The sequence below is a fragment of the Gambusia affinis genome, linkage group LG16 (genome assembly GCF_019740435.1).
Source record: "Gambusia affinis linkage group LG16, SWU_Gaff_1.0, whole genome shotgun sequence".
In the NCBI taxonomy this organism is placed as follows: domain Eukaryota; kingdom Metazoa; phylum Chordata; class Actinopteri; order Cyprinodontiformes; family Poeciliidae; genus Gambusia; species Gambusia affinis.
The window spans coordinates 22,297,951-22,313,801 of NC_057883.1; the positions used below are offsets into that span (position 1 = coordinate 22,297,951).

The window sequence follows — 15,851 nt, forward strand, 5'->3', positions numbered from 1 at the left end:
GTTTCATACCACACATACCAAAACATTAATTCTGGTCTCATCTGACCAGAGGACTTTGTCCACATGGCTTGTAGCAAACTGGAGGTTTTAGACTCAAACTGGTCCTGATAAAAGGCTCTCCGACTTGAGTTGTAGGTTTCTGTGGTTCTTCACAGCTACCTGAACCTGAACTTTCAGATTACTTTGGTACATTTGCAATTGTGCCATAATCCTCTCATGTTCAGATGATGGATTAACCTCAGTGAGATATTGTTTCAGAACCTAACCCTGCTTTAAATAACATTCTCTCTGTACTGTCTGCTGTGTTCTTTAGTCTTCCTGATGATATTTGTTTACAACCAACTGCAATCTGCTGAGTAACTATGACCTATAGAATGAGAAGCATCACAAGTGTGTTTATGTGTATAAGCACATAAACGGTTGGAGTCACGAGGAGCTCTGAACGACGCTGAAGGTTATGACTGATCTGGAGTTCTACCAATCATTTACTACACCTGCAAAAGCAAATCAGGAGTCAACATAGTAGCAGATAGATAAAAAAAAGAAAAAACATTTATTCTGTCCAGTTTCATGGACCAAAGGTTTATATGAACTTGGAAGTGGTTGGAGAATGTGTTTAAGGGCATCTCCACACACGCTTAGGGGAAATACTGAGTTTGTTCTCCGGAGGCAAAACTGAAACTGGCTTACGGTACAGCAAAAGAAGAATTTCCTTTCCTGTAATTTCCCCTTCCTCTTATGCTGTCCAGCACATGGCTGACACATCATATCTGTTCCTAAATTAATAAATGGCAACAAAGAAGACACATTTCATACCACTTTTATATATTTTTATTTTTTTTGCCACCATTAAAGTTTCTTAAACAAATTCCCCGTCCTTATTTTAAAGCTCTGTGAAATTAGTTGTTTTTAAAAGTGAAAATGCGTGTCATTTCATTTGACTTCCTCCACAGACTGATCATATGACTCGCTCTGCTGCAGGTGTTCTATTTCAGAAATTGTCTGACTGTAAACTGTGACTAAAACTAACTGGCAAGTTATTCTTGATTAATGCTAACTTCCTTTTTGGATGATTATAGTAAAGGAAATAATAATAATCTAAACCATTGCTGCTTATGTATAATTGTCACTGGTTTGATTTTATGACTCATTAAATTATTTTCTCACTTCTCAAATTGAAGGCAGTCAGCAGGATATTAGGACATGAAGGAGCCATTTATTGACATCTCTTATCTATCACTGGAAACCTATTTGAATTAGTTTGTGACAAAATATTGTTAAGTCAAACATTAATACCACTATATAAATGACACAGTGAACTGTTTTACAGTGAAACAGACAACACGGTAAAAGACATTATCATTATAATTTAATCTAACTTGCTGTGTTAAGAAACCACCAGGAGATGGCAGCATTTCTCAAGACATCATTTAAACAGAATACGCAAACTCTCATATATTTCGATCTTTAAACTTGATCAATTGGCAGATTAAATCACTTATAACGTGAGTTTTGTTGTAAGTGAAATAATCTGTCAATGGAGCTAGTACTTTTCAATCTGCCAAGAAATTTATGACTTAAAATAAGCTCGAATATTTTATTGAAATTAAAAGTACTTGTAAGTTTGTTTTGTCTTATTTCAAGTGTACTAAGATATTTGTGCAAAAAAATAGGCAAAGATTACTTGGTAAAATGGTCTGTTTTTGCATTGTAATTTAGTTTTGGTCAAACATTTTGAACACGTCTTCCTGATAAAGTGAGCAGTAAGTGTATATTAAATTTGTACTAATAAAATCAACATGAATTACCTTAATGCTGAGAACCCAACAGTAATCTGAACATTATTTTACATCTAATAGTTGCAACAACTTACAACTGATCAGAGTGCAACGCAACAAGCGCTAACTGTTGCTTTACTGTGAAAACACCAGAAGATGGCAACATTTCCAAAGCATCACAATGTAGATCAGTTTAGAAAACACTCTAAATTTGTATTAACATGATTTTATACAAACGGCATCCTATAAGTAGTTAACGTGACTTTATGTGGGGTTCATTGATGGCTCAGAAATATGATGTAACCAAATTTGTCACATCATGCTGGACCCCTTGAAGGATCCAAAGCAGAAAGAAAAGTCTTTCTAATAAAGCAACGATGTGTTTGGAATTGGAAACTAAGAGGGAAAGCTGTCTCTTGTAAACTCGTCTAATTTCATTACCCTGCATATCTCCTCAGCTTAGTCATTCACACTGTTGGCTGCTCTCACACTGCGAGTCAAAAATAATATATCAGCCTCTAAAGTGCGGTAGTAGTTTGGTTCAGGCTTTACTTTGCAGACTGCGTGATCTGATTATTGGATCAATAACAGAGCAACATTTGAAGCATTGCTCAGATAGCTGGCTTCTTCTCGCGTTGCACATTGCTGCCATTCAGCACTCGTTCTCACTTTATAGGTGACAAAGTGTGAATGCGAGCAGGAATTCAAATGGAAGGCCTTTTAAATGAGTTGAGTCTGGAAGCAAAACCCTGATCGCATCTGGCTCTGCTACCATCTCAGGAACACAAACATCTGTGCATTCCCTGAATTTGAGAAGCTGATCTGACATCTTCAGTTTAGCATGTGTTGCTTATGTTAAATTAAATATTTTCTAATGGTCTTAATCAATAACTTGTCACCTTATTCACTTATCGAAAATACTTACAAACACAAGACATGGACAACGTTTATGTGCAGACAATAAACACATTTCCAAATAACTTACTTTAAATCTATATGTGCTTGTAACTTGTTGATTCTTCTCATAATAAGGTCATATTTATTTATTTTAATCTATAAAAATGACCAAATGTAGCTTGCATGTTCCAACAGTGAGTAAAAAGTGACTTACACACTGGGCAGAAGTAAATCAAAGCCCATTTCTTCAGGTGTAAAATGTATGTCCTGCAGAAAGAAAGGGATTTGAAAAAAGCTTTAAGTGGAAAAAAGTATTTGTCTGTGTTCAAAGAAACTATTGGCAAAAATACCTTTGTGAAACAAGCGAGTTCTGAAGGAAAATACAAGGAAATGAGGGAGGATTAAAGCCTCTTGCACAAGGACGATTACTGTAATCATTCAGGAGATGTGATAATTACCCATAAAAATATTTATTGACAGTAAAATTTTCTTGGACACAAAAATGAGAAATAATTCACACACGGAAAAACCCAAAAATATTCAAGAAGTCCAAATTCAAAAACCACAATAAAAGGAAAACAAAACTGAAATTTCGAACTAAAATGGAACATCTTCATATTAAAAATACTACTTTCCCTCAGAGTGTTCATGGGTAAATATAATCAGACAGCATTTGAAACAATATCCTTGAGAAACTACACTAAAACCACATTGCACTGGCTGATCTATAACTGTCCACTTTTGAAAACATCAACTGAACCACAAGAATCTCAGAACACTGGCCAAGCAATCATATTAAAAATAAACATTAACACTGATAAATAAAAACATTTATTTTAAAAGAAATGTTTGCTTTGTTTTTGTTTTTTTGTTTTTGTTTTTTTAAGAAAGGCCATGTGATGACTGTCACAAAGCACTAACCTCCATGAATTCTGCTCTTGGATATTGCTGCACATTGCATTTGTGAAATGCAGATAAGTGGATAATGACAATGACTGTAGCAACACAGAGCATGAGACTGAGATAACCAGGAAGGTTGGAAGAAATCCCTTCACGCTGTGATTCATCCCTGTACCCCTCTGTCTTTTTTTTTTTTTCCCAGCTGCAAAAGTCTGCTGTGATCCTGTTTCCCAATCCAAACAGGTCACCGTGGCCCTCATCCTGCCAGAGCAACTGGATTCAGAGTGGAGGAGAGATGGAGGAGAGGGAGCAACGATGGTGCACACCATGGCCAGTTCAGATGCTGGGCCTCTCTCCCTCGTTCCCTCGCTTCTTTATCTCCATGGTGCACACACGTCGACCTGGAGCAAGGCCGTGTACTGGCAGGGGAGGCTAAAGGCAGAAAGAAGGGGGTGGATGGGGATGTGGTGTGTGAATGTGTGGGGTGTGGGGTGGGAGTGAAAGGACACAATGCTTGAAAAGCAGAGCAGATCCAGGGACTAATTGGGTCTGGTAATGGCAGGTCAGTGTTACTGAGGGGCTCGTTAGAACCAGTACAGCTCCTTGCCTTTCTTGTGCTGCTGGAGACCTGAGGAAATAAAAAAAACATGGAAACAATGAGAAGGACAACAGTGAACGGCAGAACACAGGTTGTCATGGAGCCTTCTATGGCCAAACATGCTGGTTCAGGCGGGTGAAAAGAGAGCTTCTGTGATGATTATGATGTGTTGTATGTTTTTGTATGCAGGTCTGGACATGGAGGAGGGGTGGGGGGGTTAAACCTGGAGCATGAGTCCCTGTGTGTCTCTACAAATCAGAAATGATACTAACCTGATATAGTATTGATTTTTAAACTATTGATGATCTTGGTCAAACCTATTTATAAGACTTGTAGGCCATAAAGTGAGAGTTCATGATGAGACGTAAGATTTATGAAAACCCTCAGTTCTCAGTTCAATCTGGCATTTGGTTTAACTTATTGTATTGTTTATTTATAAATTCACAGTTTATCTTGATCATCATAAGAAACATGTCACAAATATGTTTAATCTTTTGCATCTGTTTACATTTATTATGTATATAGAACAGATATCATCACGATACACTTTAGAAAATGTCCAACTAATATTTAAAAATAATCCCACCATGTAGACGGTTTAAATATCAGTTATAAGGATTTCAGTTAATTCCTAGTTATGATGTAACACAGTCAGATTCAATTCATAATGCCTGATTTTGCATGTGGCGACAGTGGGAGGGATAGTGTTCGTTTCACAGGAGAAACCTCCAGAAAAAACAGAAACACATCTAAAAATAAAGTTGATGTCTAATTGATTGATTGATTGTATCATAGGTGGTGTAAAAGGTGGCATATTAAGAGTATTAAGAATGAATAAATTCATTTTCATTGGTTTAGAACAGTGTGTTCCTTTATAATGTGCATAGTAAAAGCTTGTACATTTCAGAGTTTTAATATAGCATATAGACATTTGATTTCAAGTTGTCTGATCAGTTTTCTTAAATTTATTTATCATTTTACTTTTGTGCTACTGGATTGACTGGGAAAAAATGACGTTAAACTGCTCCAAATCTATTTTAAGATTTAAAAAAAAGTTACAGCAAAGCTTCATTTGAAAGTGGATTAGTTTATGGACAAATAAACATTGACCACTTTTATTAGCTGTCTTCCTTTGACATAATGTATTTATTTTTATTTACCACTTATTGTTAAATTGTGACACCACATTGTGGAAAGTGTACACCTTCCTACTTTAGTGGCTGTAAAACTGTTTTTGAATTCCTTACTTGCAGCGTCGCTCTTTGTTCTTTTGTTTTTTCTGCATTTTGTTGTTAATGATTATTGAAAGCTCAAAAACTTCTTGAATGAACATTGTGCAAAGACTTTTCTTTTTGCTTTCAAAGACAAATTGAAAGAGAAACACTAGTATGATTGAGGACATTTCTGAGTGGGTACCTGTATCCATGTTGAGAGCCAGCGTCTGGCTGACATCTCCAGGGGGCAGCAGGCTCGGCCAGGAGGTGGTGGGCTCCAGCTTGCCCACTTCATAGTGACTTGGCAAGGTGGGAAGATGAGGTGGTCTCACAGTGGGCATGAGCAGACCCCCATAGTGAGACTCCAGAGCCGACGGTGTGTACAGTTCATGTAGAGGTCGAGGAGGGCCGTAGGCTTGGGCCTGAGGGTAACCCCAGCCCTCCGGTGGGTGGGGGTGGGCATGAGAGTGGGCATGTGGGTGAGGATGAGTATGCGGGTGTGACAGGCCTGGATGCAGCGCCGATGCGTACGGGTCCATGGAATAAGCTGGGGCGCTGGTCTCACAGTGGGAGCGACTGTGAGGTGACGTGTAGTTACTGTCCCAGAAAGACGGGGGGAAGCTGCGCCGACTGTTGGAGGAAGAGCTTTCTAACAGACAAGAGAAAAACTGATAAACATCAAATCAAGTCTTGAGCCCTATCAATCAATCAATCAATCAATCAATCAATCAATCAATCAATTAATCAAGTTTATTTGTATGACACATTTCAGCAACAAGGCAGTTCAAAGTGCTTTACATCATAAAAACATCATACAGTCGCTAATTGTGACTAAAGTAACAGGCATTGCATTTTGCCAAGTGCCATCCTTAAAATAATCAATAACAAATCCAATATATTGGTCAATGTTCCATTTAAGATGATTTAAGAGCAACTCCAAACAGGTGAGATTTTAGCCTTGATTTAAAGGAACTCAGTGTTTCATCTGTTTTGCACCTTTCTGGAAGTTTGTTCCAGATTTGAGATGCATAGAAGCTGAATGCTGCTTTTTGCACAGATGAATCAGAACAAAAGTGAGATTTTATAACTGGTAATGGCATTCAGAAACAAAATCACAGTGAAACTGAACAATCTTTACAATGAATTAATTTATATTCTAAGTTTTAAAGCTCAAAATGTATTGTTTTATGTTTTTATTCTGACATTTAGTCAAATAAAATCATGTAAGAACTCCACCAGCGTGACTGTTCTTTTCCTTAGAGCCCATGACCAGGTACACTTACAATCAAATATTTACATCCACTGTTTAAAAAGACATAAAACTTTTTTCCTTCAGTTTCTGACATTTAATAAGACTTATTTATTTCTTTGTTTTAATCTAGCTATGACTAGCAAAATTATTTCTAACTTCAAATTCAGACATATACCAAGATTTCCTCAGTATTTGGTGAAATTGACCCTGATTGGGGTCAAATGTTTTCAGTGTCATTTTATGATTTCTTACAATAGTTTGCTGGACTTTTAATATATTCTTTCTGACAGACCTGTTGCAGCTGCTTCATGTTTGTAAGCTTTGGGACATTTTCTCCTGTCCAAAATATTTTGTGTAACTTGGGATTTAGCTTATTTCTACGTAATTTTCTCTCATTATGACACCATTTATTTTGTGAAGTGCACTTTCCATTTTGCAGCCAAACATGCTGGTACCCAGGTACCTCACACAAGGGATTGTGTTTTCAGGCTTCCAAGTGTTCTCATTTTTCCCTTAATTATGGAGAAACACTTAAATTTTGAATCGTCATGTCTCCGGCATCTTCAGGCATCTGGAAATCATACCAAAGGATGATTCAGACTTGTGGAGACGTGCCTCTAATTGGTTCAAATGTCATAAATTAACATGTCAGAAACTTACAAAGCCATGACATCATAATCTGGGATCCTAAATTCTGTAAAGGAATAGTAATCTTGGTTTACGGAAACTTCTGATTTTGAAAAAACAGAGTCTCTGAAACTTTTCACTCACTCAATGTTCTGGCATTTAGCAAATCCTTTTGGTGACCCTATTTGATGTAAAACAGGAAAAGCTTAAACAGCGTTACTGACAGATAGTAAGAAGAAAAGCTTAGTTTCTTTTTATACAGTATGTATGTATACAGTATGTATAATACTGTAATATATGGTTTGAACGGTCTAATCACAGTTTTGCCTGGATATTATATTGATTTAAAATAATTCTGTTCACTATAATAATTATTTAATTAGTTTTAATGTTGATAAACATTTATATCAGTTATTTGACTCAAATGTAGATTTGAGTTTAAACATTTTATTTATTTATTTATCTTTCCTATTTTCATTTTGCTTTTAGTTTTAGAACTCACATCAGGATTTTAGAACCAAAGATTTGTAATTTTTCACTCCCTTCTGTTTTTGTTTCACATAAAGCACATTGTGTTGCCCTTACTGTGAAAACCAAGTGCTTTAAAAGTACAGATTAACTGACTGGTTGGTGCACTTATTTCACAGAAGCAAATGAATGGGAATGGATCAACGAGTGCTAAAGCATAGATGTTGCTCACATGACTGCGACACCCTCTGGGTCAGATATCTTCCTCGTTGGATCATAGGGTCACACGACCCAGGTCCAACAAGACACAGAAATAAACACAACCAAGCTCCCATACACTTAAAGAGAGACACAATTTAGAAAGAGAGATGTCCCTATATCCTAGCATGCTATATAAGGCAGACACTGTAACCTGGAGGCAGCCCAGGGCTCAAAGAGTGTTAAATCACTGGCTGTGGTGACACTTCTCACTTTCATGTCAGCCCGGTGCTCCTGAAAATCTAAAAACACACACAAGCAGTTCTGACCCCATGCTAGCACCCGCTGCCCCTCTCTTCTGTGCCCCGCACCTTCACCTGTTGTTGTCGCAACCCCTCCTGCTCTCTGCACGCCCTTGACAGAGATTCAATATGCTGTTATATATTTTCAGAAATATAGCTTTATATTTAGCTATTCCTCAAGAAGACCCACCATGTCTCTCATTGTTGCTACTGCACTGAGAATAGATATAAATCCGAGTAGCAGGCAGGCAGCTGACTGTGCAACCATTGTGGAGCATGAGTTGGAATCAGAGTCAGAATGGCTGCCGCGGAGATGTTTGAAGGGGATACGCCGGCGAGGCTGTATGCTTACAGCCGAGTATAAACATAGCATCTGTTGTGAGGCAGGGAGAGCTCGCTGGTGCCGAAAGGAAGACGTCCAGCCTAACGAGAAAAAAGAGCGCAGAGAGAGCAGAGTGGGGCAGCGAGTGAGGGGGCAGACCCTACATGGAGAGATGAGGGACACCCTGTTGGACGCATAGAGCTTAGGAAGATTTTCAATTTCAGGTGTCCTACTCAGGGCATAGGTTCAGATAAGCAAGCACAGAGTCGTTTTATTGTAAGATGGATTTTAAATATCAAAATTACAACACAAACTCTTACAAATATTTTGCATTTCTTGAGGCCCAATAAATCAGAACTTTTAATGACACAAATTACATAAAGCAATGAACACAGCTGCGCGGACTCTTTTTTTTTTTTTGTCTTACTTCAGACTTTTGGCCCAGCCAGAACCACAGAAGCCACATTATTCGGCCATAGAGCCGTTGACCTGCGTGACCTTCTGCCCTGACTTCTTCGAGACCACATCTACCCTTCAGTCCTGTCACCTGATAACATCACCGGTCCAACTTTCTGCTGTGCTTTGCAGAACTGCCAGCTCCATCTTAAAATTCATGAAATACACCCAAAAACACACCTGGCATGCATTTTGGGCCCAGTATGTGTTTTGCCCAGACTGAATGTTTGCAAAATAGGACTAAGATCACAATACTCATTTACGGGAACCACATGTACTTACTAATTTAAACATGGATCAGAAATACCAGCAGGATACTCCATGCAGGCATTAGGTGAGTCACATTGAATAAATTCAGATCAAATTGCACAAACATTTCTACAACCAGTATGGGTGTCACTTTTTGCCAGTTGTCCAGCTGTCTGTGTTGGAAAATAAGTTTAGGTCTATATGTCTAATAATTGTGATAGTAATAATCATAATCATAATCATAATAGATTGGTTAGTCACAAATACTACATTTTTCCCCAAAGCAACATTGATATTTATCCAAGCTTTATTTCGAAAAGCTAGCAGAATATTGTGTCATCCTGGCCTATATTAGCTTTATTTACAATAATATAACTCATGACTTTAATTGTGAAGACAATTATTTCCCTTAGTGGTGCAAAATATTAACAACATTAATATACCTGGTTCTGACCCATTATTCATGAGAAACCTGCAGTTACCTGTGCCCTGTTGCTCTGGCGCCCTCCGTTTGCCCTCTCCATCCATGTAGGAGCTGAGAGCCCTGGAGAAGTGCTCGTCCACCACGCTGCTGATGTCTCCATGATAGTAAGTGAAGAGCACACAGCGAGAAGTCAGGTACTCTGCCTCGGGGCCCTCCTGCTTCTCCTTGGGGCCCTCCGCTGGTCTCGGTACCGCAGGTGTGTAAGAGGAGGAGGAAGAAGAACTGGACGAAGATGAGGAGGAAGTTGATCCTCCAGTGCCTGGACCCCCAGACATCCCTTCGGGAACGCTGGGAGGTTCCATAAAATCCCGACTGTTGGGCGCAGAGCTGCTCAGACCTGAAGGAGCCTGTCAGGGGGAGATCAGCGGGCAGGAGGAGGGACATAGGAGGGGGAGCAGGGAGAGGGTTAAGACAGGTGCTGCAGAAACACTTCTGGAAATTATTATGAGGCTTTTTGACATGCTTATCATTGTACTGCTGCGCTGGCATGTCCATGCGCTCTAATATAAGGGCGTGAAACATCTGATTTAAGATAAATTAGTCATTCAATTAAAAAAAAGATAAGAATTTCAATCGTAAATGTATTGAATCTCTTGCCTAAAACCAAGCCGATTCACGTTTACGCACAAGCCACATCAACCAGTATAATGTATCCAATTTAAAAATATTCTACATTCATCTCAGTGACTCCAGTTAAACTTGGGGGGAGCGGAGGGGGGTTTAACTGAACTTTAAATATTTGCTCGCATCCTACCTGTAATCTATTGATAAAAGCGGGAGCAGTCGGTGCGTACGGTGCGTAATGTCCATAGGCTGGATACATAACATCCAAACAGCTCATGGTAAACGAGCGGTGTCCTCACTGTTCTGCTGGAACCGACCTTCGCAACCGACTACGCGACAACATCCCTGTTTGTGGAAATGGGGAGAGCTCAGTTGGGGTTATGCGGCGTGAAGCAAAGCCCGTTCCAGATCTGACATAATCACTCCAGAAGGAGCGCACTCCTTCCGCTTCCAGCGCGCTCCTCAACAGCCGCGGTTGCAAAATGTGGAGAGGTTTATGAAGCAAGCATGAGGGTGTCCTGTCCTGTGCATCGCAGTGTCGACCCCTCCTACCCCGCCATCTCCTTCCACTCTTACCCTCCAGCTCCACATTTTAATCCCCGGCAGCGCATTTACATCCACAATTATGAAAAATTCTAATGGATGATTTAGCACAGATCATTTAGATTATGGACAAAATTGCGGACTCCACTTTTCCTCCATTGAAAGTTGAAGGAATTAATTCAATTCACTAAATAGGTGACATTCCCATAATTCATTAATTGTATAAGACTAATAAAAAGGGATTTTAAAAAACTGAAATCTGAGTCTATTGAAAAGTATGCCCAGGTTTATTTGCACAGGACTTTTCATCAAGACATTTCAGACTTTGAATACAAAGTGCTTTACATGATGAAAACATAAATCTTAAAATACAGTCATGTAACAAAAGGAAAGTCAAAAAGTTGGACAGTCAAAGTCAACTAAGAAGGGTTTTTAGTTTTGATTTGACTGTACTATTTCAGGATTTTTACGGTTTTCTGGAAGTTTGTTCCAGATTAGAAGAGCCTAAAAACTGAATGCTGCTTCTCCATGTCTGGGGATACAGAGCAGACCAGAACTAGAAGTCCTGAGTGGTATGGAAGGTCGATAGAATAACATGTATTTTGGTACTTAGTCATTCAGATTTTATTGACAAAATGTATTATCTGAACTCCAGGGAGCCTCTATAAGGACTTTAAAACTGTGCTGATGTCTTCTGTCTTCCTGGTTTTAGTGAGAATGCAAGCAGCAGCATTCTGGATCAGCTGCAGCTGTCTGAGCTTTTAGGCAGACCTGTGAAGACTTTGTTGCAGTTATCAATGTGAATAAAGATAAATGCATGAGTTATTGAAAATCTTGTTTAATCCTGGAAACATTCTTCAGGTGATAGAAGACTGACTTTGTAGCTGTCTTTCTGTGTCTTTGAATGTCCAGGTCCAAGTGCATCAGCCTGATTTCAAGACTGACCTGTATTGTTTCTAGCTGTAAAATCTGAAGCTATGTGCCGACTCTTCATGTGAACACAGCTGATCACAGCTTCTCCTTTGGTCCAAAAATAGTAACTTCAATTTTCATGTTATTCATCTGAAGAAAGTTGTGGCACATCCATTCATTGAAAAAATGAATGTATCTATTCAACACTTGAATGAGTTGATAGTCACCTGGTGACATTGTGCTATAGAGCTGTGCATAATTATCATACTGTATTATGTTTGTTATTATCTGACTCAGTGGAAGCATGTTAATAGCCTTGGAGAAACCCACATGTGATTTGACTGATATTCCTTTTGCATGTAATACGGTATCATTGCTGTGTGGTGATTATTTGCTCTGGTCATCTCATTCCTGACAGAAGACCTCAGATTCTGTGGAATGTAGTTGCGAATAAACACCTGCAGGTAATGTTGCCTCCCAAGTCCTCACTGACTGTGGAAACTCCGTAGCAGCTTGAATTCTCTACCTCTCCATCATTCCTCCAGATTCTGGGACCTTGGTTTCCAAATTAAATGCAAGATGTGAGAAATTGGGGCGATGGCGATGGAAGTTTGCCCTGCAATTGGTGGTTCGCCTGTTCAATTCCCAGTCTGCCCGCCCTCCTCGTTTGTGTCCTTAGGCGAGACACTTCACCTGTCTTGCCAGATAGTGTCAGTCAGAAGAGCCGATGGTGCAAAATTGCAGTCTCTTCTGTCATTCTGTTCCAGGACAGCTGTAGCTATAGCCCAGTAGCTTGGCAACATCAGTGTGAATGTGATGCACTTTATGAATAAAATTGATTATTATTATTAAATTTACTTTCCTCTAAAAATAAAACTTTGGACCACTGAGACAACAGTCAGTTCCTCATTCTCTTAAGCTCATGTAGGTAAATCCTTATATTGCATCTGTTTCAAAAGTGACCGAGTGAAAGGAATGACGGTTGTAGACTAGTCTTGTGTTCATCTGTGTTCTTGAAGTTTCATCTTTGAGTTGCAGCTTTCTGAATCTCCTGCAAACTTTTAAATAGACTATGCTTCACAATCCTCTCAAGGGCCTGGTTCTCCATTTTCTTATGCACTTTATATGCATCAATCACAGGTTTTCTTCTACTATACTTTCCAACATTGTCTTCATCTTCAGTAGCAAAGACCTTTCGTGGCTTCTCTTCTTTGTAGAGTCTCATTTGGAAACCTGCATGACAATTAGATTTCTGTATTAATCCTCTTGGTTTTCATTAGCTATAAGTTATTATTGTCAAGATGAACAGAAATTCAATCCTGACATTTACACCTCTGTGTGTAATTAAGCTATAAGAGTATCATCCTTTGAACTGAAATACTGAAATAAATTTCCTTCTATTGTGAAACATGGAAACAAGTTGTGGTTCCGCAATATCTCATTTCTCATACAAACGGCTGTTAACGACTATGTCATGTTACACAAATAGATCTGGATGAAGTCACTTAGATAAGCAGACAAACAACAATGAGCACATGATACATGTGGTTCTGTGACTTTTCTATTCCTCTGTGTGCACTTTGGATACTTGCAGACCTTGTGCTCTGTCCAAACTGAAAGTGTATCCATGCTCTTAAAACAGCCATTGGTTGCCAAGTAAACCCTCAAGTCATCTGAAGTATTTAGTGTGCTCCCAGTATGACACATAGGTGTCAACTATAGGTTGCATACACTGGCCATACCGACATGGACGAGAAAGGGACTCTGCACAATCTATGACAAATTATCACCTATCAGCAGTGCAAACAAAATATATTTTCACACACATACACAAACAAACAGACCACCAGAAGCACCAAAAGAGCAGAAACTGAAGATCCAATGTGTATCCAGGCTTTACAAAAATAAAAATAAAAATCAACAATGTAAAATTATGCTTTCTTAAATTGTTACGTGCTTCTTGTGCTTGAGGTCTGGGCATGCCAGTCTTTTTGACAGGCATTTCAGAATGCCTGTGAGAATAGTGTGGAAAATTTGCAGAATTCCATGGACGAGTGTCAGATGAGGTGGAATGTCTCTGATGTATGCTAGTGGACGAGCTCCTTGGGAAGTTACATCGTCCCTCTGCTGCGTTCTCTAGATGGAGAACATGACCAACAACTTGCTGTGCATACATTACACATAGTATGAATAACTGAGGCCAGGTTATTAACATGCTGATGGATTAAACATGCTCTCAAACTCTATTGGTGAGTGGATCTTTTATCTCCTAAATAGCAACATTTTCACCAAAAATGTTTAATCTCTCACTGGAAATTGAGAGCTGAATTTACAAAAGAAATACACAAATCAACAACAGTTTACAATAAAAAAACCCCCCATCAAACTGAAGTTATTCAAATAGCTTAACTACTAGCTAATATAACAATCGGTTCCTCCAAATTAACGATATGACATTTTTAGTGAGTACAGCAGTCTCAAAATTATTCAAACCCTCCTTGACATGCATCTTTAGCTCTTAGTGAAGCACTCTTTCACTGTTATGACCTTCTTCAAGTGTGACGCAGAGCCATACAACTTATGAGGAATTTTAGTTCACTTGTTATGAGCAAAGATCTTCAGGTAACTGATTTTACTGGGTGTTCATGCTGCAATCACATCTTTCAAATCTCACAAGAGATTTCTTACAGTTCAGTCAAGTAACTCTGACGGCCTCTGTAGCATCTTCCAACATTCCAGTGCAAAAGGAAACACAGCAACTCCTTAGCATCATGGAGCCACTACTATCCTTCCCCATTAATGAATTACAATTGCATCATCATGTGACAAATTTTAGGTCAAGCTATGGATAAAATTATTGTAACATTAGCTTTACTTAATTATTTGAACATGTTTTACAGTGGAGTTTGAATAATTTTAGGATCAGTTGTATATCTTATATTGTCTCTGTATTTATTTCAATTATTTAATACAGTGCCAGTTTACAACAAATGTCATATCGAGGCACTTTTAAAAGACAAACAGGTCAAAGTCACATGCAGAAATACATAAATATTTGCTTGTCTGAGTTTGTAAGGATATGAATTTGAGTGACATTTTCTTCTTAATGCATGATGTTTATTGCCATTCCACTCCACCCTTTACAACAAGAACACCTTCAACACTTCTGGAAATTTATTTCCTCAATGTTGCATTTAATTTGAATTATTTTGAGCATTCTTCCAGTAAGGTCAAACACTGATGTTGGACGAGAGGGTTCGCAGTCCTTGCTCTAATTCATCACAAATGAGTTTTTATGGTTTAGTCAGGACTCTGTGCAGGAGAGTTAAGTTCTTTCACACTTGCTTTGTGCACGGGTGCGCAGTCATTTCCAAACAACTGGGCCATTCCCAAACTGTTTCCTACTAAGCATGGAGCATGAAATTGTTCATAATCCTTGGTATGCTGAAGTATTAAGAATTCCTTTTAACGGAACTGAAGAGCTGATCCCAACTCTGAAAAACATCCCCACAATATGACCCCCCTTTCACCAGATCTTAACTTGACATCATTCAGACAATTGTCATTGTTCTGGCAACTGTAAGCTTAGTTGTTGCATTGTATACACCCGTGGCCACGGAAATGATTGGATCACCTCAATTTGATTATCTGTTTACTTTTCGCAATATATTTTATCTCCTCAAATCACTCCAACAATCCAATCATTGAGGCAGATTCAAATTCATTAGGGTGCATTTCTATCTCATTTTATATGAGCTTATGAATAAATATACAAATGTAGATTTTTATATGATAATAATAAGCTTTTTTGTTCTCGCTTCTGTTCATAGCCATCAGAAAAGCTTCCTGCATAGTAATGCCGGATGGCAAAGTAGTGGTTGGAGAAAGAGAGTGATGCAATGCTAGAAAGCTCACTGTTACACCAGCGTGATCAACAGCTGCAGCTGACGGAATGGAAGGGAAGCCACTATTAGTATTAACTCCCATGACCAAACTTCTGTGTCTCCGTCTCTCTTTCTGTTTCTGCCTCTCACTTGTCTTCCCTCGTGATAAACACTGCTTCTCCGTTTATAATGCTAGCCTTAAG

General features: G+C 38.8%; 1 protein-coding gene across 2 annotated transcripts; it reads right to left on the reverse strand.

The window, feature by feature from the left end:
- Positions 1-3,137: 3,137 nt before the first annotated feature.
- vgll2b (vestigial-like family member 2b) lies at positions 3,138-10,800 on the reverse strand. Of its 2 annotated transcripts, XM_044142045.1 has the most exons (4): positions 10,500-10,798; positions 9,744-10,092; positions 5,590-6,036; positions 3,138-4,203 (listed from the first exon to the last, which is right to left on the reverse strand). In XM_044142045.1, exons 1-4 carry the CDS (start codon positions 10,584-10,586, stop codon positions 4,160-4,162), a joined length of 927 nt encoding a protein of 308 aa, XP_043997980.1. In that variant the 5' UTR covers positions 10,587-10,798; the 3' UTR covers positions 3,138-4,159. The 2 variants fall into 2 exon arrangements, with proteins under 2 accessions (XP_043997980.1, XP_043997981.1); XM_044142046.1 differs by lacking the exon at positions 3,138-4,203 and having other exon boundaries at positions 5,594-6,032; positions 10,500-10,800.
- Between the last annotated feature and the right edge of the window lie 5,051 nt (positions 10,801-15,851).